The sequence below is a fragment of the Hirundo rustica genome, chromosome 5 (genome assembly GCF_015227805.2).
Source record: "Hirundo rustica isolate bHirRus1 chromosome 5, bHirRus1.pri.v3, whole genome shotgun sequence".
Classification (NCBI taxonomy): Eukaryota; Metazoa; Chordata; class Aves; order Passeriformes; family Hirundinidae; genus Hirundo; species Hirundo rustica.
This window is the reverse complement of record NC_053454.1, coordinates 32342510-32365931: the sequence shown is the minus strand read 5'-3', so window position 1 is coordinate 32365931 and position 23422 is coordinate 32342510. Positions and strand designations below refer to the sequence as shown.

Genomic DNA, 23422 nt, shown 5'->3' with positions numbered 1-23422 from the left:
GTGTTGTTTTTTGTTTTTTTTTTTCCCTACATGTTACTTGACGCGAGAGTTCTGGCCCATTTTTCATCCTCCTCTCTCAAAATGTCATTCTAATCTTAGGAGGTCTTTCTCCCACTTTTCCATTACTTTCACATTTCCCTGCTCCTCAGAAAGACCTTAGAGAAGAAAAGGTGGTCAGCTGCTTCAGGGCAGGTACTCCTCTCAGCACATCCCTTCAAGCCATGCTGTTGCAGTTTTTAATTTTAAAAATGTTTAGGAATGTAAATATACCCCCATATTTTAGTCCTTCTGTTCTCTGCCTCCTTTTGGCTGCTGCTCTGGATTTTTTAAAGACTGTGCTATTCTGTCCAGCATCTCTGTGATTTGAGGACTCAAAGAGAAGACAAAACCCCAGACTGTACTGGAACACCAGGTCATATCTGTCTTCCTCAGGGCATCAAGCAAGGCCTCAGGTAAATGCTTAAAAACACCGTTTATTCAGCTGTGCTTTGCAGAATGGACATGAAGAAAATGGCCTCTACTTAGAGCCTTTCCTAATCTGCAGGGAAGGAGCCCAAGGCTTTGACACTGTTGTTCACTGTAGCTGGTACTTGAAGAGAGAAGGGTTTTGAGCAGTCAGTGGTACTGGGGCTTTGATAACTGCCTGTGGTTCTGTGTGGAGATGGCTGAGCTTGCGTTTATATGCAGCTTTCTTCTATGCCCATAGGTCCTCATGTTTAGCGAACTATTTTTAGCCTAGCTGTCGGAGAAGTGATGAATGGGGACAAGGAATAGGAAATCCCAAGTACTTTTATTTAACATCTCTTTTCTTCTCTTTCATCCTAATAAGCACATAAAGCCTAACCCTGTTCCGCCAGCTATGAAAGTAAGCAAAGACAGTAAATAAATTTACCAACATGGCTGTGCATACACTGAAATAGTTATATACTTTGGTTGCTTGCTTGCTTAGGCAAACCTGAAGTCTTTGGTTTTGAGTTCTCTCAAACTCTTTCCTCTTGTCCCTCTGCTTGTTGGTGGTAAAATTAGGACAATTGCCTTGTAAGTGCCAAAGAGGGTCATTCTGTCAGGAAGCTGCAAAGTAGCAGCTTCCAGTGTGTTCAGTAGTGTACCACTAGTGAGAGGACAAGCAAGAGCCAGGGGCTTTTACCTCCGTTCCTAGGCAGAGTGGGGTCCTGGAAAAAGCCCTGTGGGAAAAGATGGAGAGAGATCCTGGTAGAGGCCATCTGGCAGTCCTGCCATGTGGACTCCTCCTCTCTGCTGCTCAAGTGCAATGGCCCTCCTTACTCCTGCTTAACTCCTGGTCTAAAGAGCAACTTGCCACCCTTCACCCACTAGGTAGGAACTGGGCACATCTTGCAAACCTGGTGAGGTGCTCCCCTCTGCTCCGGCACAGTCATTATTGTTTGTCTCAACCCACCAGCCTCCCCCTTCTCATGTGCGCAGGAGGTTTCTGCTCCTGAAAGTTTTGGTCACCCTCATGGTGCCCCCATTTGTCTTATAATAAAATCTCCTCCCTTCCCCCCCCCACCCCCCCATTCTTATCATACATGCAATAGCTTGCTGTTCCTTTCCTTGCAAGACCTACAGAGTGCCTCCAAACTTACTTTGTGTCCAAAAAAACCCTCTCCAGCAGAAGGTCTGTGATGCGTCACAGATGTTTGCACGTGGCTGCAGTCACCAAACACTACAGATTACACAAGGGAGATGGACGAGCACCAAGCAATTTCTTCTCCTCTTGTCCCTTCTTGGATGCAGGGATGTTTTACAGGTGGCTCTGTTTACCATGCTGGTACATGAAACCTTTGAAACCTCACTTGAAGCTTCTCCATTTCTAGCTGTGTCAGGGGAACTGGAAGGGGGATGCAGAACAGGTTCAGATCATTTTATAAGATTCATCTCATATCTTATCTTTATCTATTGCCAGTTCCAAAGCAGCCCATTACCCTCCCTTCAAACAGAGGAAAAATGCTGGCAGAGGTCATCTCCACGCAGTAGCTGCTGTTTGTGTCCTCAGTACAGCTTCAGGCTGTGTTTGTGGCTCTCTCTGGCGGTATCCTTTCTTCCACCCTTGCAGGATTTTTGGCAAAAAATTCCTGCTTTTTTGAGGCTGGGTTTGTTCCTGGCCAGCTGGGGCCCTTGTCCTTGGCTGAGACCCTGGATGCTGGGCTTGTTAGAAAATTATTTATTTGCTCTTAGGATGTGTTTATCATATGAAAGCTGTTAGGCCAGAGAGGGTTTCTGTGCTGCAAGGACTACCTGTGCCAGGTACAGAGGTACTATGGATGGTGCTTTCTCACAGTGAAGCTGCCATCCTGCCTTATTATTTGGCATTCTGGCTAGGATGGCAGTGATAGGACTGCCACGACCCACACTGGTGACAAGCAGCAAGTGTTGGAGGGGAAGAAAGAGAGCTCCTTTTAGACAGAAAATTTCCTATGCTTCAACACTGTGCTGGAAATAGGGCCAACAAAACCAGAGAGAAGAGAATAACCAGCTTCACAGAGTCAGGCAAATGGCTGAGCAGCCCTTCCCTAGAGAGATCTTTTTATTTAGAGGTTGAAACTGGTAAAGACCCTGTCTACTCTGCCCTTTAATCAGCAGTCTCAAATGAAATGCTGTTTTGCTCAGCTTCCTGGAAGGATGCCAAAGCTTAATGTTAACAGGAGTACACCTTTTCTATGGACAAGGGGGAAAAACCAACAAAAATGTTATCTATAGTGATCTGTGCTGACATCTTTTTCTGAGAAATAGTCCATAAAATTCACAGCAGGAAAGAGATTTATACTAACAAATTACTTTAGAAGAACAGACTGATGGAAACAGTCCCCCAGCCTGCACCTTGGAAGAAAGTAAATTCTGTCCCAGTGATGCCTCACACACACACTGGATGTGTGGAGAAAGGCAGGGTAGGAGTTGATGTGTGAGGGAGAGCGCTGAGAAATTGTGATGACAAGCATGGGGACATCCTTTTCCAAATGGGACGAGGAGCTCTGGCTTGTACTCATACATAGTTTGTTGTAGCATGGCACTTTTTATAATTTTGCTCACACTTCCTAAATGGTACCCTTATGTGCTGGCTTGAAGGCAAAACCAGCGAGAGACTCCAAGTCAGAAAAAACAATTTAATAGGAGAGAGAAAAAAAGTAAAATAAAATAAAACACATGCAATGGTACAAATGATCACTGACAGAGTCAGAATACAACCTGAAACCGTGGTGGTAGCAGTCCAGATGAAGTGGTCTTGTTGAAGCAGTGTTCCTGCAGAAAGGTCTGGTAGCTCTTGTCCTCTGGGAATCCAGTGGGTAAGGCTGCCTGTGCTGTCCCAAATCCCAGATTATATCCAGGTGGGAATGCTTGGCTCCTCCCCCTGGGCGGAGCATCTCACAATGGACTGATACCATTTTATCAGTTTTGTAATGGGTCCTTGATTGCCCATTAAACAGAGATAGCTCCTGGGGAGAGTTATCTATGAGTCATGCAGGACGGCATTGATGGGCCATTAACAGAAGATGGTCTGGAGGGAGGGGGCACGGGAAACAGTAGTGCACAACTTAGTTTCAACATTTCATGTAGATGGTGATAGAATACATACTTTGGGCACATTTAGGACACCTTAATGGAAAATGACAAATTCCTTATAATCTATCATGTATCTGAATTATTTTCTGTATTTTCAATGGGACAAACTACCATTTTCTTGACTGACTCAGAACAGTGAACACTGGAGACAACTGATCAAGAACAATGAAGCACTGTATGTGAAACCTGGTTGGGTATTACCTGTTGGATTGGAGCTCATTGGAGCTGATTTGGGTAAATCCACCCTTGATCTCATCCCTTGCCTTTTCCATCACAGGGTACCACTGACGATTTCAGATGTGCCCAGGCCATCTGCTTCAGTCACCCTTGAACGCAGCCAAGTCCTGGGCACCAGGGGAAACTATGTGACACACAAAGCAGCAGTTCCTCTGGTTTTGGGGGGTCCTTCAGTGAGGGATTCATTTGAAGCCTGTCTGTGGCAGCTCTCCAGGGCAGTGGGGATACGTGGCTGTCACTACTTTGCCCATCCCATGTGATGAAGCTCTTCACCTGCCATGGAGCCACTCCCTGTGGAGAGCAGGTCCTGTTTCTATTGCCTCAGCTCCTACACCATTTATTCTGCTATCCTCCTCCTTTGTATTAATTTCCTGAGCTGCCCTGGCTGTCACATCTTCACAGTTACCAGCTGGTTTCCCATTTTTAATTGGCCTCAGAGGGCTTCTTCAAGAGCCACACCTGCTTTTGCGGGGGCTTTAATTTGTCACTGTCCGAAGTGGAGTGGCAAGCATTTAAAATTCAGCTTCTATGAGTGTGTTGTATTACTTCAAGTGCATGATTAATTGCTAGGCCTTTACAGGCTGCATTCAGCTATTTCTGCATAAAACAGAGTCTGTCTTCTGCTGGAAAGCTCCCCACATTATGGATATTAAATATCTTCTTCTCCGTAGGACCTGGGTTTATTCATCCCATTTGTTCTTGACGAAAGAAGTTCTATGAAACACAAAGAAAGCTCGGTACCCTCATAAGTTTATTCTGTTTAAGGGGGAAAAAATAGTTATTTTTCTTTGTCAGAAGTGTTGTTGTAAGAAACCGCTTGAGATTAAGGCAGGAGGGGATGTTTCAGAGTGTTTCAGCCAGCCCCTGCAGCAGTGTAAGCATGCAGTTTGTATAATCCAGCTCATAAACTGCTTGAATTCCACCTTTAAAAAGATTCAGCTGCTTTTTTTTTTTTTTTTTTTTTTTTTTTTTTGTCCTCTTTCACAGCTGCTATTTGAAGGCTATTTTAAAATCTTAGTTTTTAAGACCAAAATTATTTCCTTATAGTTGTGCTTGGAGAATCCCTCCATGGATGGGCAAGGGCTGCTTTCCCTCTCTCTTACAGAATCGACTCAGTTGGGATGTGGGCAGCAGGGCTACTCCTCCCACAGTCCTCACATTCTCACGGACAGTGAATGGGCTGTAAGATGAAAACCACATTGCTGCCTACTCTGGCAAGCAAGAAAACAAAGTTTTGCATCCCAAAGCTCCACCAGTGTGGAGTACATGGAAAAAGTATCAAGGGACAGTGCAATTTACAGATGGATGGATGGATGGATGGATGGATGGATGGATGGATGGATGGATGGATGGATGGATGGATGGATGGATACATTGGGAGGCAAGTAAGTGCTTCCAAAAAATTCATTTTTAATTTGTCAGAGCCTTCTTCTGCCCAGGGATCACGTAGAGGGGCTGAGGCACCTCTCAGAAGTCAGAAGCAGGCTCCTGCTGAGTCACTTGGTATGTTCATGTCCTTGCAGGAGTAAAACTCACCTGAGTAGGGGGCACAGTGAATGCCAATGCGCTGGCTGTTTTAGTGATGTAGGAGAAGCACCATGTGGGACCATTAAAGAAAGGTTGAAACTGCCTCTAATGGACACATGGCCCAGTTATATACATCTATGTGGCCAGAAGACTTTGCATGGAGGCAGCCCAGTGAGGGCAGCAGGCTGAGTGAGTGGTCAGTAGGGATTGTAGATGATCCCCTGCAAGCCTGACCTGCATTCCAAAGCTTTTGCAACAGCTGACACCACCTCAGCCTCCCTTTTTCTATCTGGCAAGGAAGCAATGACAGTGTCTCCAGCCAGTTTTGAGGCTTAATTAATATTCACCAAACAATATGTCTAAGTGATGAGTAATGTTTTAGTGTATTATTAATTTCTTGGGAAGGACAGAAGTGTTAATGCCCACTCTGGCAGCCACAGAAAATTGGTTGGACATGTGTTCCCAGCAGAGAACGCTGACATTTTGGGGCTGGCTGCCTGCAAGCCCTTGGTGAGGGACAGAGGAACATTTGCTATGCACACACTGGTGCCCCTTGCTCCTGAGGACCGATATTATCCTGATACTAAAATGCCTCATTTGCTGTGACCAAGGGAGGATCACAGTCAGCTCCCTGGAGCTCAGCTAAGCCCTGATCTGTGCTGGTGTGGAAAGCGGACACTGAATTTCCCCCACCTCAGCCCACTCTTCGTATCCCTCCTCATCATTTCATTGCTACCTGTGACTGATTTAGTCAGAGTTCCCCTGCGCTGACAAAAGCTCAGAGTTCCCAGTGTCCCTGCGCTGCTGGGACATCTGACCCGAGGATTCTGTGTTCAACCTCAAGCCAAGCTGCAAGCGGACACAAGAATCAGAGCAACAGAAGCCTCACTCCCCCTGCCCCCATCCCCTTCCAGCTTTTATGTATTTTGTTTCCCAAAATACATAAAACACCTGGCTGGGCTAGGGACAGACCAGCCTGCCTGGCAGCTCGGAGTGGATTCGTGATGAAACTGGGCTGGCAGAGCTGAACTGATACAGATTTGGGATAACATCATACTGGTTTTTAAGTCCATAGCAATTTCCATGTGTAGCGTTGCGGCAGGATTGTAAAATGCTGCTAAGTTTTCCAAGCGTCTCCTTCAGAAGCCGCCCAGAGCAGGCCCCAGGAGCAGCCATTTCAATTCCATGCACACATACCTGCCTCAGCAGAGGAAAGACAGGAAGGGCCTCCTGTGCGGTATTTTCCAGCAAGGGTTACTTCAGCACGGAGAAGGGATCACGGACAGAAGGTGCAGGCCATGCGGTGCTCAGGGGTTAGGTGCGGGGGCGGTGGCCAGGATCTGAGGGCAAGGCAGCCTCTGGAGGGCTACGAGGGATGAGCACTGGGGAGGGCAGGGTTAGCGCCCGGTGAGGGAAGCAATCCAGGGTAGATTGGCGGTAGTTCTGCAAGACACCATGAAGGAAGTCTCTTTCAGCCTAGGCAGGGAACCCTATGGTAAATCTTCCCAGGGCCAAGCCTGGAAGTTTCCCTGAGGGGATTTTTAGGGTTTCTACATCCATGTATTTGGAATATCAGAATAATCCATACAGTCCATATAATCCATACAATCCATCTCTATGAAACTTGAGAATTACTGTGGCCAGTCAACTGTAATTCTGAAATGTTCTTGTTTTTGAACCTTCCCTTAACTTAGATGTGTTTCAATACTTATACAAAAAATGTTTTTCCGTGTGTGTGAAAGTTGTCTTTTAAAACAGCTGTTAAAGACTTCTTATGCTAAAATGCAGGGCTTCAAACCTTCCTCTTCATTAGGCCATATTTTCTTTAAAAAATTCCTGTTGGATTCGCTATGACCTGCCCTCTCTGCTACAGCCCTACAGGGAAAAGAAGGTGAGGAAATGTTACATGGAGCTTTTCCAATGCCTTTCGCTTCCCAGTGCCAGAGCTCAGTTGGTCTGCACTGCCCCTGAGGTGTATGGGTTAGCATCTGACACATGCCACAGCACCAAGCCTGACAGAGTTCAAGAAGCATTTGGACAGTACTCTCAGGCACGTGGAGTGATTCTTGGAAATGGTCCTGTGAAGGGCCAGGAGTTGGACTTAATGGTCCTTGTGGGTTCCTTCCAACTCAGAATACTCTGTGATTTTGTGATATATTGTGATGTATTAGTTAGAAGAAAGGTGGCCAGCGCCTCAAAACCTTCTCATTCACCCCTTATTTGCAAGGTGTCTGTACTTGTGGACGGTGCAGGCCGGGGTCTGGGCCAATGCTCAAGTGTCTCCACGGGGCTGCAGCCTGTGCAGGCAATGCAGGCTGCATCCGGACGGATGCTGGAGGGCTCACCTGCTGAGCCTTAGCCAGCCATGCCATTTGCATGGCCACCAAGGTCATTGGTAAAAAGGGCTCAGCTTTTTTAGCTGTGAAATTGCCTTTTTTGGCACTGTTCTGGGGAGCTGACTGAGACTTATTCCTGTGCAGGCAGTCCCTCAGCACCTTCCTTTTCCGAGGACCCGTGTTCATGGAGCATGAGGGGAGCATCTCTGGCAGACCTTGGCAATGCTACAGATTCAGAGGGAGTCCTGCTGTGAAGTAAAGGATCCATTGACATACCTGCACTGGTCCTCCTCTATCATCCACTCCCTGCTCTGTGGTCAGTTAATATAAGGAAAAGGAGATAAATTCTACGGAGTGGGCTTGGAGACTTATTTCTATTAAATTAGTCTCTTCCATGGACATTGTTAGTTTGTGGAACTTAGAGTGGAGTAGAGCCCCCTAGTCCTTGAGGCCTGTAGCGTTGGTTTTCGAGGCCTTGTTGACATTTGCACCCTCTCCTGCTGGGAAAGGGGGGCTCTAGAGAGCCTGAGCCTGGTGCACCTTCATACCAGTGACCTTGCTCTTAATTTCTGTGCAAGAAGCTGATGTGATGGTGATACAGTGGGCTTAGAGAAGTGTGTCTGGAGAGAGCATCCAGGGCTCACCTCTCTCAGAAGTGCAAAATGTTTTGTCCTGTCCATTGCCTGGTGTGAATGACACGTTCCTGAATGGATGTTCAAAAGGTTAAACAATGAAATACATCTGGAAAAAAGGACTGCATATACAAGCTACATCATCTCGTGTGATGCATTTAATGTCCTTAATTTACATGCTGACAACTTTGCCATTTCTAAACAATGTTATCATTAGTCTTTCTGATAATTAATCAGCACAAGCTTCAAACACTGTTTATCACACTTTGATGAAGCAATTAGACAAGAAAGGCAAAGTGTTGAAGGGAAGGTTTGGGGCTGTTTTTTTCTTCAAAAGTCTTACAGTATTTACAAAGAAGTACTTTTCTAACACCATTTTTAGGATTATTCACTCATTCACAATCAGTCATTGTATAAAAACATCATTCAGAAATAGGTTTTAAAATACACCCACCTCCATTGCATAGTATACAGAAAAATAGGCAAGAGTTAAGACACTTGATTTTTGAATGAGAACGTGAACTGATTCAGAGGTACAACATTTCTGAGGAAGAAAGATGCACTTTTCAAAAAATAATGAGCTGTAGTTCTCCTGAAGCTAGTGAGCTTCTTGAAGGTCTGCCATCAAATTTTCCTTGTATAGACCAAGTATCTTTTACCATACACACAATGCTTGCATTAAGGTCAAACAAGTCATATTGCAATTGGATATACCCTTCAGTATTTGCACATGGACACTGACAAAAGTGAGTTAAAGTAGTCACAAGGATCAGTGTTGGTTTCATGTGTCATGGCCCATCTGTGGAACATCTCAAAGTACCCAATTTGTTATTTTCAGTTTCAGTGTGTATAACTGAGGGGCCAAATATACTCTTATACCTTTTGAAACATTGCTTCTGTAAGAAGACCTTGGTTTCTGCTTGCTGTTAAGACTTAAAATGACACATTGTGGAATGGGTTAGCAGGCACTGATGGCATCTGTCCTGATGATTTTCAGACAAAACTTGGTAATTTTGTTATCTTGTATGTTTTTGTTGTTGTTGTTTTTCTTTAGTTTGTTGTTGTGTTTTATTTTCTTTAAAAATGTGCTCCAGTGATTTCATTGAGCCTGGTCCATTAAAGAGTAACGGGGAACTCTGAACAATAGATGCTTGTTTTGCAGCTACTGCAAATGCTTCGAAAGCACTAAATTGCCTTTTATACTCAACAGTCTAATAACAAAGCCTGATTTTTTCCATTTTTCTCCCAATTGATTTGATGGTTCACTTGAGCTTTAAAAACACATTACATAAATCTTTACAGCTATTACAGAAGTCTTTTGTCAAGTTTAATTTGGTGTTTGGTTTGTTGGTTTTTTTCCCACAGTATAACCATTCACCCTTAAATGCACTATACCACACATACCCTGGTCATGCTTGTCTCTGGATCCAGAAGAGCAGTAAGTCCTAGAGGTTTGTTTTACACAGGGAGGGAGCTCAATCCTTCCAAAGGCAGTTTGTTGCTGAAAGCTCCTGGTTCAGAGGTATATCAGATAAAGCGCTGTACACTCCCGAAGGCACCTCTGGCAACAGCTCTATCCTCTCCTGTTGTTTAATTTAACTTTGCTGTTACAACTTTGCTTGTGCTTGATAGCCCATGATGGAAATAATCACCAGGATTAGCTGGGAGGGTGGGAGGTCTATCAGTGTAGACCTCTATCCCTGCTGCAGAATAAAGGGAAATGTGCTGATCACCAGGCAGAGGTATAGAGAGCAAAAGCTGGAAGAAGAGCAGTAAGTGTTGAAAAACCCTCAGAAATGCAATTGGGTATAAAATATCAAAATGTGTTCAGATGATATTATCTTCACCAGGAAAAGCAGAGAAGCTGTTAAATGCCAGGCTTCCTCATCCTATGTTCTCCTGACCCTTGTGTGTCCAGATGTCTATTCATTTTCCCACTGGCTTTGAAGTGGAGGATTTCTGTCACTTTCCTCTTTCCCAGCCCTCCCTTCCTCTGTGGTCTGTGAGGAAAGCCTGGCCCTGGAAGTGGACAGAGCCAGTACTCTGGTTGGGGAAAATAAAGAAGGAAAGGCTGAGAGAAGTAGGATGTTCTCACTGCTGTCCTGCTGACCCACCTCTCTTGGCATTATGGTCCCTGAGCAAAACTCTTGGCTCTTTGAAGGCTGTCTCTGTATAGACAGGGCTTGGCTTGAGCTGTAAGGAGAAGATGAGGCTCTGCTGCTGGTGGAGCTGGAGGTGCAGGTGACCCAGGATGAACCCAGCTAAAGGCAAAGAGGTTGGTCTCCACTCCTGAATTCCTCAATATGGTGAACCAGGGTGAGCTCCTCAGTGAAAGATGCTGGGGTGAGATGTGTTTGATGCTCAGAGATCCCCATGTACACCCACCACAAAACTTTGTGGAAAGCCAGACAGGATTCTGCTCTCACTGCCAGTGCTGTAAATCTAGGCGAGTGACACCATTGTCCCTGGCTGTGTTTAGAGCAGCACAAAACCTGGCTTCATGTTAAAAACATTGTAAATGCAGGATGGGTCAGATTCATGCCTGGTGGCGCACAATGGAGGAGTGAGGGACAGCACTCTATTAATGAAGCTATTATTCAAATGAAGAACTTTAAAAAAACAAACAGGGAAGGATGGAGTTGCTGGTGACACTGACTGACACTGTTCAGGGATCACAGTGAGAAGATCTGCCTGGTGAACAGGGAGAGCAGAGCTAATGCCAGGACACAGCTGCTGCACGGGGGGAGTGGTGCCAAGGGGGCTGTGTTTCGGAGCATGCACTCCACCCTGGACCAGGAGCCATTGTTGGGCAGTGGCTGTACTCCTGCCAGGCTGCACATGATGTTGTAAACATCCACGGATCTGATGGGAGGCGCTCGGTAGTTGGATCGGAAATCTGCAGGCAAAAGAGAGGAGTTGGCATCATGCAACTTGGGGCTCAGCCCCTGGAATGTGGGGTGCTGTGGAGCAAGGGCTCCTTTCCCTTTCTTGGGACTTACCCACCAGGCTGGGATGTGGCATGCTATACAATTTGAAACATAGCTCAGCAAAAACATTTTAAACAATTTCATTCACTATTTTTACTTCTAGACCAATTTTATTCTAAAAACGAAATAAAAAGCCCTGAATGTTCAAGTACAGGAGCTACTTTACTGTATGTGCTTGATAGATGTAGTAGCCTGACATGATTGTATTGCACATTCTGCTTTCACTCCTTTCTGCAGTTGCAGCCTGGTGCTCTGCCCTGTTTAAAGGGCGTGATGAAGTGGAAACAGGAGTTTCGTGTCTGCTCATCAGACAGGTGGGTGAGGTATGCTGCAACTCTCCCAAAGAAAGTGCCCTGCTGTAGTGAGTCTGAATCTCCTAACAAAAGCAGGATTCATGTGTTTCAAATAGAATTGAAAGTTTGGGCCAAAATTTCAGAAAACAGGACAAAGAGATAGTAACTGCACTGGGACATCAGAGAGAAGCTAACTAAATCCCTTCACATCCCTCTGCCCTGTTTCTTCAGCTATAAAATAGATGCAGTGCAACAAAGCCTCCATAGTGAGGAAATCCTGCCATCTATTTGTAAGGTTTTGGGTGACGCAGAGTGCTGCATCTGGGTCCTGACATGCCAGGGGCTGCAGGGATGCAGGGGTGAGGACCATGGGGCTGCAGGGAAGTGGGACAGCAGGGATGGTAGCGCTGTACCTGGTCCATATGCGAGGAAGAAGCCTCTCATGTCCATGAGCTCGTTGTCATAGCCATGCCAGCCATTCTGCCAGGCCTCCTTCCTCCCCGTCCCGTTCTCCCAGTAGGGCAGCTTGTCCCTGCTCTGGATGACAGCAGCAGAGCATGGTTAGTGCCTGCCTGTGCTGGGGCACCGTGGGGTGCCATGTTGTGTCTCTGTGTGCTCTACCACCCCGTCAGACCCCCACACTGCGCTGTGACCTGCACAGGAGCTCATCCCCAGCTGGCTCTGCTGTCTCAGAGAGTAACCAGCTCCCAGCTGGGAGGGGAGGACAACTCATGTAGATTTCTGCCACAAGCACAAAGTACCACAGTCATATGTGACAGGTGTGAGCGAGGTGCTGTTCCTCTCCCCATGCCTGCAGCGCTGCTCTCCCACCCAGCGTCACGCACTTCCATGGGTTTACTGGGGTGTTGTTCTGCCCCACATGCCATTGACACCTTAGAAAATTAAGTCATTTTTTCCTCCATTTGACTAGTCAGCCTAACAATACAAATATCACCCCTACTAGATTATTTTCTAATTATTATTTCTTCTCCCTACTTGTTTTCAAAAAAATGAGGTTTGTTTTAGGGAACACTGGCTCTGACTTGAGACAGTCCCACTCTCTGTGGCCTAGACTCTGTTTTATTTCCTTGCTCAGTGGATCTATGCTTTATTTATTTGTCATTATAAATCTTGTTCTTCCTAGCCCATACTGCACTTAAGATGTACTTTTAAATTCTTTCCTTACTTTCTCCTGCTTTGTATTAACAGCTCTTACCTACAACAGTGCCATATCTGTCAGAGCAGCAGGCCCTAGGGCTGATCAAAATGCCAACAAAACCAAAACCAACCTGTCCATGAGTTTCTCCTGTCCCATGCTCCTTAGGGATAGCAGCAGACAGATGTGGCACTCCACATTGCCCCAGAACTATGGCAGGAATTTCACTTAAACAAAGAACATCAACTGACAGTTCATCAGACCCATGACATCAATTTCTCTGATAATTACAGAGAAGAAGCTGCACAGTCCTCTGGAGTGTCCAGGTCTGGTTTTCACACTAGGGCACAGGAGGATGGAAGATGTCCTAAAATAGTTTCCCACATTCCCACTTCGGGCGAATGGTGCCGCAGCTCCTGCAGATAGCGCAGCAGATTAACTGAAGATCCCTTTCCTTTTATAAACATTTATTTTGTATGATTTTTGTCTTCTTCCTTAAGAAAGAAAATTGACTGTGCACTGAGGACAGCAGTAGTGATGGCTGAGAGGTGTAGCTCTTCCAAATATTTTCCAGGGGAACACCCTGCTTCTTCATGTATAATACACGGCAAATGTAGCAGATAATTCCAGAATACTACAGAATGGGTCAGGTTGGAAGAGATCACAGTGGATCATCTGGTCCAACCTCCCTGCTCAAGCAGAGTTGTCCTAGATCACATTGCACAGGATTGCATCCAGACTGTTCTTCAACATTTCCAGTGAGAGCAACCCCACACTTCTCTGGGTAATCTGTTCCAGATTAAATGAAACTATTTTAGCTAACAAATTTCTTTCCCTCACCCCATCTATTTCTCTGCTCAGAGCAAACCAAGGATAAAACAGACCACTCCTCGTCTTCCTACCTAGCACCTCCTTATGCCGTAGCTTCCTGTAATTGCTGGGGATTACGTGTGCTGCTCACCATCAGGCAATCTGCACAGCATTTGCCAGCATCAGCTTCAGACATGTGAAGTCACATTAAATTTGTGGTGGTTCTTCGGCAGCATCATGACATTGCCATACCTACACCCCTCCATGGTCCTAGCAGATGTCCTGGACACAGTTGCTTCCCCAGAAATATTAAATGCAGGAGGAGGTAGTGTTCTTTCCATAACCCACCCAGATATCAGGAGACACCTACTTGCAACAGAATGTTCAAAGGCACAGTCATTTCCATAATTTCTGGTGCCAGTTGAGTCAGAAAACATGCTACTAACTTTCACAACTGCAGCTGAAGCCAGAGCTCATAAAATGGAGCCACTAACAGCAATACCTTGAGGGACAGGGCTGTGCAAGCGTCCCAGCACTGCCCTTCTGGAAGATCAGGCTCTGCCTTACAGCAGACCCCACAAACTCCAGGATCTTCTCTGTGCCCAGGACACTGGCAGCACACTAATGTGCCTGCCTGGCAAGTCCAAATGGGATGAAGAACTCGTCCAAGACATAATTTTTCATACTCAGACTAAGCCTGGGCTAGCGATCCTTGTCAAAGATGAAACAGGCATATCTGAGACTGCAGACAATGGATTTTCCCCTGCTTGTACATGGTTAGAAAATGTGCTGCAATTGATCCCTAAATGTTGGGAAAATACCCTGGGATGGGTACGGAGGGGACATGCAGCCCTGAAGGCTAACACCATTGTTGCACACAGGAGAGCAGCTGGGGATCTTTGGCCCAAAGGTTGGGCACCACTCACTCGTGTGAAGGGAACAAGATGATATAAGCAGATCAGCTTTGGTACAGCAGGAAATCCCTCCTCATCCTGCTTTAACCAAAAGGTAGGTGGGCTTTAGTTCCTATGCTCTGTGATGAGGAAAACAGCTTTCCAGATACAGCCTCTTTGTCTCTTTCAAAAACCACCACCACCACAATCCCCTTTTTCAAACAGCTTTTAGCTATCCACTAGCCAACAGAGAGTTAAAAAACCCTGGGAGCATGACAGGGAAGAGCTGCACATCCTCTCTTCAGTGGTTTGGGAGGAAGTATAATAGAAGGCTCAGTCATTTCTTTAAAAATATGACAGGAAACTTTCATTTTCATATCCCATTCACAGATAATGAAAATGTACAGAAGAGAAGGAAAATCTGACAGCATTAATGAGAGGACATTCTTGAAAATCAGAAACAATTGGAAGGAATGGGCAGAGAGACAGAAATAATTATCATAGCAGCAGTGTTTGCTGCACTGTTATTAAGGTTTGTCAGAGTTTCAATGATTTTTTAAGTGCTTTTTATTTTCCACAGAATATGTAAAAATGTTCTGTATTGGACTTTTGTGCAAAAGAGTTTAGTTGTAATTTTTTAAAATAATTTTGCAAAAAATGTTTCAGATTCCTACTTCACCTGTCTAAATCTTAACTCTGGCTTTTTATAATTTTTTTTTTTTTTTTTTTTTTTTTTTTTTTTTTTTTAATTGGAAATGTACTCACCCAGCTGTATTCAAAAGCCATCAGGTTTTTTTAGAGGTGCATTTTTATTCAGCTGTAGAAACTATTATGTTAAACTCAGGTTGGCTAGTGAGAAATGTGGTAGTGGACTGTGGACTGTCCTGAGCAAAGCCTGATGAGCAGTAGCTCTGAAGGCCATGAAAGAAGATGCTCAGCTGAGTTACAATAACCTGCAAGGCAACGAAGTGCACTGACTATGCTGGGACATAAAAGAAACCAAGGGCTCCTTGGTTCTGTTGCCAGCTTACTGACTTCACATATGGCCTTGGGCAAATCACTTAATACCACTGCTCGGTTTACCTCCTTAGAAGACACCCAGTTGTCTCACCCTCTGAGCTGAGCTGCAATTAGTATCTGCAATGTGGAGGTGCCCAGTAGTGACACAAGCACAAAATAACAATAACAATTTATAGTAAGAAAATAAGTTAGTATGAAAAAATCTCTTCATGTCTGGGTTCTCTGCTTAACAAGTTCCCAGGTTTTCAGTGTGTGCACTGGGCATCTCTGAGGAGTAAATCTCCAGGCTGACCCTTTTGAGACTGGTGGGCTTGGGAGAAATGGGGCATTTTTTAGGACAGTCTGATGGGAGGAAAGCCAGGCAAAAGGGAAAATTGCCACAAGGCACTACTGAATGGAGAGATAATGATTTGAAATGAAAACAATCTTTGTGCCTGAAATGAAGGTAGATGGCAGGGGGAAGAAGAATGTGAAATACTAGAACAACTGCTTTATGACAACAGAGAAAAAAGAGGCTTGACTATTTAACTGTCTGCCTTTAGGACAGCTGCAATACCTTTGAGTTATTTTAAGCACGCAGCAGAATCTGACATTAGTTTTGTAGTCAGTCCATTGACTCTAACTCAATGATCAGCAATATATTGCACCTTTTTACACTCCTGCCTAAGTATTCTGCTTCTATACTTTACCTCTACTATGAACCATCCTTCTTCAGCCACGAGAGTTAGTGGAGACACAAATTTTCCTTTTTTGTAGAAAAACCTGTTTGGAATATCCTCTATGTTATAAACATCCATGTGTTCCACAGCTTTCAATTTTTGATATATCTGCAAAACAAATGAATGTTAGGACACTACATAGCTGTAAAGATCATAGATACACTCGTGGGTACACGAAAACACCTGAATTTGCAAAATGGATAATCCCCTGTAATGGCTAATCATCAGCACATTCAAACCAGGACTTGGCCTGTGCAAAGATAATGGTTGGACAAAACCTGCTTATGTGGGTTAGGAGATTCTGAAATCTCGGATCACAAACACATAGGAATGCATGGATTCATGCGTTATGTGTATTTATAATACACACATTCACAAATGAATACATGTAAGTGTACCAGCCTCCAGAAACAGACCAGGAGAAAGCACACCAGCACAGGAGGCGCTGAGTGCAGTGGTGAGACACTCAAAGACACCGTGTGGACTGTGCACAGACGTGGAAAAGCGATATCGTCTTTAGCATCGGCCACTCATTCCCTCTTTGTGCTCTTGAGTGGAGGATGAATGTCACCTCACCTGTGTTTCTTGCACTTACAGTCAATCACTACAAAGGATTGATAGTGCTCCGTTATCTGCTTCATTAGTTATCTGATGTGAGATTAATTAGCCAAAGCCTGCAGCTTTGAATCTGCACAATGCCATGCAAGTGGTTTATTAATATTAATCATACTGTCTGGAATATAATCACCCACAAATGTCATTACACCCCAGATTATTCAGAAAATAGATTTTAAACGCCTGAAAAAGATGTTCATATGCCAAAGAGAATGCAGCTATTGGAGTTCCCAGAGTCTATATTGTTCTTTAACAAGTTAAATATAAATAATCTTCAGGAATAAATAGCTCAGTTCTTCAAAGAATGAAATGTTCTTCACTAGCCTTTCAGCTAAGTCACCCTTGTGTGTATATCTGCCCCAGATACACGCACGGATGTGCAGTGACCATAAGGACAGCACCAGGGTGTGATGGCACAATTCCTCCCACCATGACCAGGGCTAGAGAGTGGTCACCAGTACTTCTGGTGCCTTGAAATGGGGTAATTCTTAGAGAGGATAACCACTATATCATAATACACTCCAACTCATAAACATAGCTCTTTAAAATTCATTAGAAATAGAGAGTCTAGCTATTGGGAAAGTGAAAATCAACTTTATTTTGTTTAAAAAGCAGGCCTCCAGTAAGAAATCCTATAAGGAAATGAATGAAGGAAGGAAACAAAGCCATCATATAAGGCATTGTACTTTTTCTCCTTAGGAATACTGTTTAATGAGAGAGAAGATGTGCTGAAGAGCTTTGTGGGACGATACCCAGTGACTGTGTGAAGTTGCAATGTGCCTGTTTGAGGGTCCAGCCTACAAAAACAGGGAGCTCTGGGTTAAACGTATCAGTGCTGTGATCCCCTGTGATGCACTTGCAAGTGAATTGCTCATGCATGCCTCTAAGAAAACTTTCAGTTCTGGCACTAATTTGCAATATTCACAATATCACAGACACACAATTCCTGAAGAGACCATTTGGGTGCAAAGATCAGCAAATATAATCTTTAAAAAAATTGCATGGGCTACAATATACTGTAACTGGATAAAATATAATGTAGAAACCAAAACTATTTGCCTGGGAATGGCTTGCCAGTTTTGTACATCCACTCATCCATATCCTGAGGACAGCAGCAATGACTTCTCATGTATTGGTTTCTGGTTAGACTATAATGCCCTAGTCTATTAGTCAGAGAAACTACATTTTCATTCTTCTCAAATTTTTTCTCTATTAATTTTTATCCCTCAAAATCCTGTAGTTCTAGCATTGAGCTTTCATGGTTGACTCAATCCAATATGCTTCATCAAAAATTACTCCAAGGAAAATATTATAAAAAAATATTTTTTGCAATTCTGGTCTAATGGAGTTGGTTCCCCAGTGGGAGTTTACTGGAATATGAATGCCTGAACCTGCTCCAGATCATCTGAAAATCCTAGCTAGTGTCAATAAATTGACTAATATATATAAAATCCTAAAAGTGCATTTTCAGCTAAAATCTTTTAGTTATTTATCAGAAGCTAATAGGAGTGGGGCTTAAAAACATGTGGTTTTGCCATATAACACTGAGAGTTCATGGTTTTTAATATGCTTGTTGTGACTTTCCTTTGGAAATCAGCATCACAAGGATGTCACAGGATCCAAGTCTGACTCCTGATAAGAGCTGGATTTTGCACACCTCTCTGAGAGCAGTATTTGGAAGTTAAGAGAAAATGGAAGACACAATTGGCATAAAAACTGAGAGGTGCAACTAGGCTGTACTCACCTCTGCATGCTTCTCTGGAGCTGGCCAGAGGCTCACAACAGGACCTCGGTCCTTCATTTGTATAGTATCACTCATATTGATATAGTTTTTCAGCTCAATCACTTTATCTGCCCAAGAGATGTCTGTCATCCCATGATCAGAGAAGAGGAGGACGTTGATATCATTCTGAAGGCCTTTTCTCTGTGAAGAAAGTGCATGACAACTTTTAGGGCCATGTAAGAGCTTTGTCTGCTGGAAAATATATATCCTCCACTGATTCTGTGGAAGTTAGCCAGAAGGATCACATCTACGAATGTGGTGGATCACATCTACCCATAGTGGTGGACATCCACTTTTACTTGCTGCTGTGGAAGAGTCTGAGAGGTCAGCACCAGAATTTTTCCAAAACAAGTCCACACAGCAATTTTGCTACGATACCACTTGTGGATGGGGTGTTTCTCTTTCCCTCCCGAACATGAGCACTTAGCATTAGAGCTTTTAATATTTAGTGAAATTGATGATACATATCCCTCTCTTCAGTGAAATACGTAAAAACTTCGACATGCATTTATCATTGTCAGAAATATTCATAGAATTGCCATTTACCCAAAAGATTTTCTCACTGCAAAATCATTTTGATAATGCTTTTTTAAAACCAAGTTTGAAGTACAGAGTTCTGAATACTGTCATAAAAACCACTATGAAAGTTAATCGTCTGATTCCACGAACCTTAGGAAACACACAGTTTTGATTCCTTCACTTACAATAAAGTTCAGCTGGCAACACAAGTCATAAACAGAGCAACACATATATTGGTTTGTGATTTCCTGGGGCTACTGGTATAAATCCACCAGGAGGGTTATAATGCCATCAATGAAAAGAATAATCAGGGTAATGGTGCCGCGACTTCCACGTGATGTCAGCAGCCTGTTTCTCAGGAAATAAAAATCTACAACCACTACATTCGGTTACAGGTATTAAATAGGCTCCCAGCAGTGCCAAAAAGGCCAGTTTTAAAAGCCTTTTCCAAAGGCACCCAGGAGCTGGGGTTATGGATGCCACTCACCTTGATGAGTGAGATCATGTTGCTCAAGGCTTTGTCCACTTCCTTCAAAGCGTTCTTCCTCTGCTGGGACGTGGGGCCGTAGTGGTGACCTTCCACATCAATGCGCTCGTAGTACACCGCGGCCATCTCGGCGCTGTTGTTGCTGGGTGTGGGAGAGAGGGCAAGGAGTGAAAGGCTGATACATATGGAGGCTTCCTGGCTGCTGGCATTGTTGTCTTCACCAGCGTGTAGAGCCACAAAACCCCATTTTCTGCTTCCAGCCTGTGCTGTCGTACCACCTATTGCACTGCTGGGCTCATTGTTCACACCCTGAGCCCAGTGAGTTTGCCTGAGACTCGCATCAGAGGCAGCAGGTGGAAACTGCCATGTGCAAGCATAGGCTGGCCTGGCAGTCCTATATTAACCTCTTTGAATTATGAAGGCAGCTTCCCCTTTAATAACAAAGAAATTCTGATTTCTGTGCTGAATGCCCCTGTTAAAGGGATTATGGGAATTACCAGTCAAATGTGCTTTAATTAAAGTTTGGCACTTCTGGCTTTCTCCTGTGTGAGGTCTTCCAAATCACGGAGTTCAACTCAGGATGTGCTCTGCCTTACAAAATACCGAGCAGTGTGAACTGGGATGAGATTTTAGAAGGGAGGTTTTGTTCAGGAACATGAGCAAGGGAAACTAAAGTAATCTCGAAATTGCACAAGTTTAGCTGATCACACTTCTTTGCACTGATTGTTCTCAGCCTAATTAGTGGGGATAGCACACACATCAGTGCTTAATTTCATTTTCATGACCACTTTACCGTTCACTGTAAATCTCCCTGAGAGAAGTTGTGTGGATAAAATCACAAGCCTATACTCATGAGGTTCGAACCCAGTCTTTTTGTGTTGTACTTAAGATATGGCAGAGTGTGCCATCCGTATTACATGTGCTTATCGTATCAAGATCCCTACGAAAAGATTTGTTAGTCCACCATCTCTGATCAAAGACGCCTGGGTGGTCTGGTAAAATGAGTGCGACAGGGGAGGCAAAATCTGAGGTGAGGGACTGAGTGAATGAATTAGGGTCTGTCATTTGCATTTCTCAGTTTGCAGAAGGCCTCAGAGGAGCAGTCCTGTGAGGAGCTGAAGTTATCTGCTGTGGTGAGAATTTCTCCACTGCTGGCCCTGCAGAACAGTGTGGTTCCTCATTCTTCAAGATTTTAAAATAATTTAAATGAAACAGCCCTCCCCTCTCCTCAGTTTCATTTTAAGCAATATTTTCCATCTGTATTAGGCATAAATTATTTTCTAAAATTTAACTTTGTAATTTCTCTATTGCATATGCACTCATTGAACCTACTGAAATAGTTTTCTTCTTCTGCGGTGCCTGTATTATGAGATACTTAAACTAATTTATGATTTCTCACCTGTAAGTAAATGATCATTTTGATCAAGATAGAAGCTAAGAAAGAGATTTATTGCATAAAACAAGTGATCTCATTTGGGCTGTGCTAAGATTTCCCAATGAGGGCTCAGTGCTGCAAGGAAGAATATTTAATTACTTCAATGGGACAAGCTCCAGTAATGCAGCATGCTTATGAGTTTGCAGGATTTGGTACAGCATGTCTGGAGTTTGATTTTGTTTACATTTTTGCCTGTTTTTCTATGGGGAAAAAAAAAAGAAAGGTTTTTCTACCTTTCTATGAAAACCCTTATCATGGCTTGCATGGGAGAAGTATTCTGTCTTTCTGTTAGTCCTGTCTTCTTCCATCACCAGTAACTTTCCAAATAAATCACTTAGAAAAGTTTGCTGAAGAAAGTGGACAGCTTGATGGCAATGCCAATAAGTATTTTATATTCTACCAGCACACTTTGGAAGTACAATGCAGACTTCATGACACCTCTCCAGGAAGGTAGGTAGATTACAACAGCCCTTAAGTTACAGTTGTTGAAAAGACGCAAGGGAGGTTTTAGTTTCACTTGCCAAAAACAAAAGCTTGACTTTGTGTTGAATATTCTTGGTCCAAATAGTGGTCTTGAAGCACCTGTTTGAAGAGACTGGAGAATATTGCTGAAGGATGATTTCCTTTTGTTGCAAGAGAAGCTCGGTGGCTCCCTGGTGAGTTATGTACTTCTCTACCTTGGAGTCCCTGCAAAGTTTGCTAATGGTGGGAGCCTAAGTGCAGTTCTTCAACTACTACTACCTGCCATTAGGGCTACTGGGCAAGGCACTGCTCCAGGCAATAGACTGCCCTTGCCACAGGCTGTTTTCTCACAAATAGCAAAGGACAGTCTCAGCCTAATGGGCTTTTCCAATTACCCAGGGTGTGGAAAGGATTGCATTTGCCATCCTTTGAACAGCTTCAAAAGACAAAAGCACTTGCAAAAGATATAGATGACAAGCTCCAGACTCTTCTACTCAGAGATGCTAAATCCTGCTAAATGAATATGCCTACAATAAAAGCATTTCAGAGGCATTACTTCTTATGGGCTGGCTCAGCAGCGTGGAAGTGTTTCTTCTAAATCTTAAAGAAATAAACAAAGAGGATGGATGAGAGAAAGAATAAAGAAAACCTACCGGATTTTAATCTGTTCATTCTCTGTCTTCCCTTCTTACTTTTAGTCACTGCAGTGTTTATACCCAAACCTGATTACTAATTTTATCTAAGATGATTCCTTTTTCCTCTTTCCTGCCTTGTTGCAGACAGGGCACTTAGTTTAAAGAAAAAGAACTTGGGAAGAAATTCACCAGGGATGGTGTGTAAGCAGACACCAGAGACAGGACCTCCTGCAGTGCTGGGATGATCTGTAGAATTTAGGCAGTTCAGAAGACTGTAGCTGTTATTTATGACAAATATCTTGGTGGCAGGGATTTGTACTTCTCTTGAAATCATCAGCTTTCACCTCTTGCAAACTGTTCCACCAACACTGTTGCATTCCCTTCCTTTTCCACCGCAGACAGCAACAGGTAGCCTTGTGGCTTGGACTGAATTAGCTATTGAAACTCTCCAGCTACCCAAAATAACAGCTTGAAGGGCTGGTACTTTTAACAGTTTGTGCCTCATTTTTAACCATGTTCACAATTACAGAGCTGAAAAACAGCACTGAGCAGCCTTATACACTGTGCTTCACAGAAACAAGGCAAGAAGCTTTAAGTATATCTTGACCCATCCCAAAATTATACCAGACCACTTTCCACTGTAATTCTGGGTTTATGTATTACATCTTCCATTCCCTTTTTTATTCACTAAATTAAAAGCATTGCAAAAGCTCCGGAAAGCCTCCTATGGAACATATGGCTTCCTCATGTCACATGCAGGTAACTTTTTTTAAATCTAAGCTAAGTAATTTCAGGATAAAACCTCTCACATGGTCTCAGACACCTGCTGTCTAAGCCCAGGCTGCAAACACTTATTTGTGAGCATCTGTGCAGCAGGACCCAGTGTGCGACTGGGAGCAACATCCTGAAAACCTCTCTCATCATTTTGGAGCCTTTATTTAAAGAACAATCAACACTCAGCATCTGAATACAAAACTTTTTGTATTGCTATGGCAGTTGCAAGTATTAAAGTAGAAAGGTTTTCTAGGATTGGATTAATCATGGAACCAACAAGGCTTTTAAAGAAGGAGCTTAGTTATACCCAAGGTAAGGCATTGGGTCTGCATGTGGTGATGCAATTTTCCCTGATTTTACAGCCTATGTGGAATCGTCTCTTGTAAATGTTTAGATGAAAGATGGTGGAACTTAAAAGCTGGGTCAGGAGCATACATTTTTCCTAGCAGTTGTCTGAGAGATAGATTCCCATCAGCTGAATTAAATGGTTGTTGTAAGTCCCTTCCCACTGAACTCTTCTATT

General features: G+C 43.7%; 1 protein-coding gene across 2 annotated transcripts in view; it reads right to left on the bottom strand.

Annotated features, from left to right (window-relative positions):
* Positions 1 to 6671: 6671 nt before the first annotated feature.
* ENPP6 (ectonucleotide pyrophosphatase/phosphodiesterase 6) overlaps positions 6672 to 23422 on the bottom strand; it is a 33760-nt gene continuing 17009 nt past the window's right edge. The window contains exons 4-9 of one of the 2 annotated variants that reach the window (XR_005701093.2): positions 19594 to 19735; positions 18549 to 18728; positions 16160 to 16297; positions 12005 to 12128; positions 9716 to 11207; positions 6672 to 6786 (exon numbers count right to left, since the gene is read on the bottom strand). Coding sequence is in view for 1 of the 2 variants with exons in the window: in XM_040065572.2 (XP_039921506.1) it covers positions 10984 to 11207; positions 12005 to 12128; positions 16160 to 16297; positions 18549 to 18728; positions 19594 to 19735 (808 nt within the window). In the remaining variant the exon portion in view is untranslated. Of the gene's footprint in view, positions 6787 to 8455; positions 11208 to 12004; positions 12129 to 16159; positions 16298 to 18548; positions 18729 to 19593; positions 19736 to 23422 lie in introns of those variants that run through there. The other variant, XM_040065572.2, reaches the window with a different exon arrangement.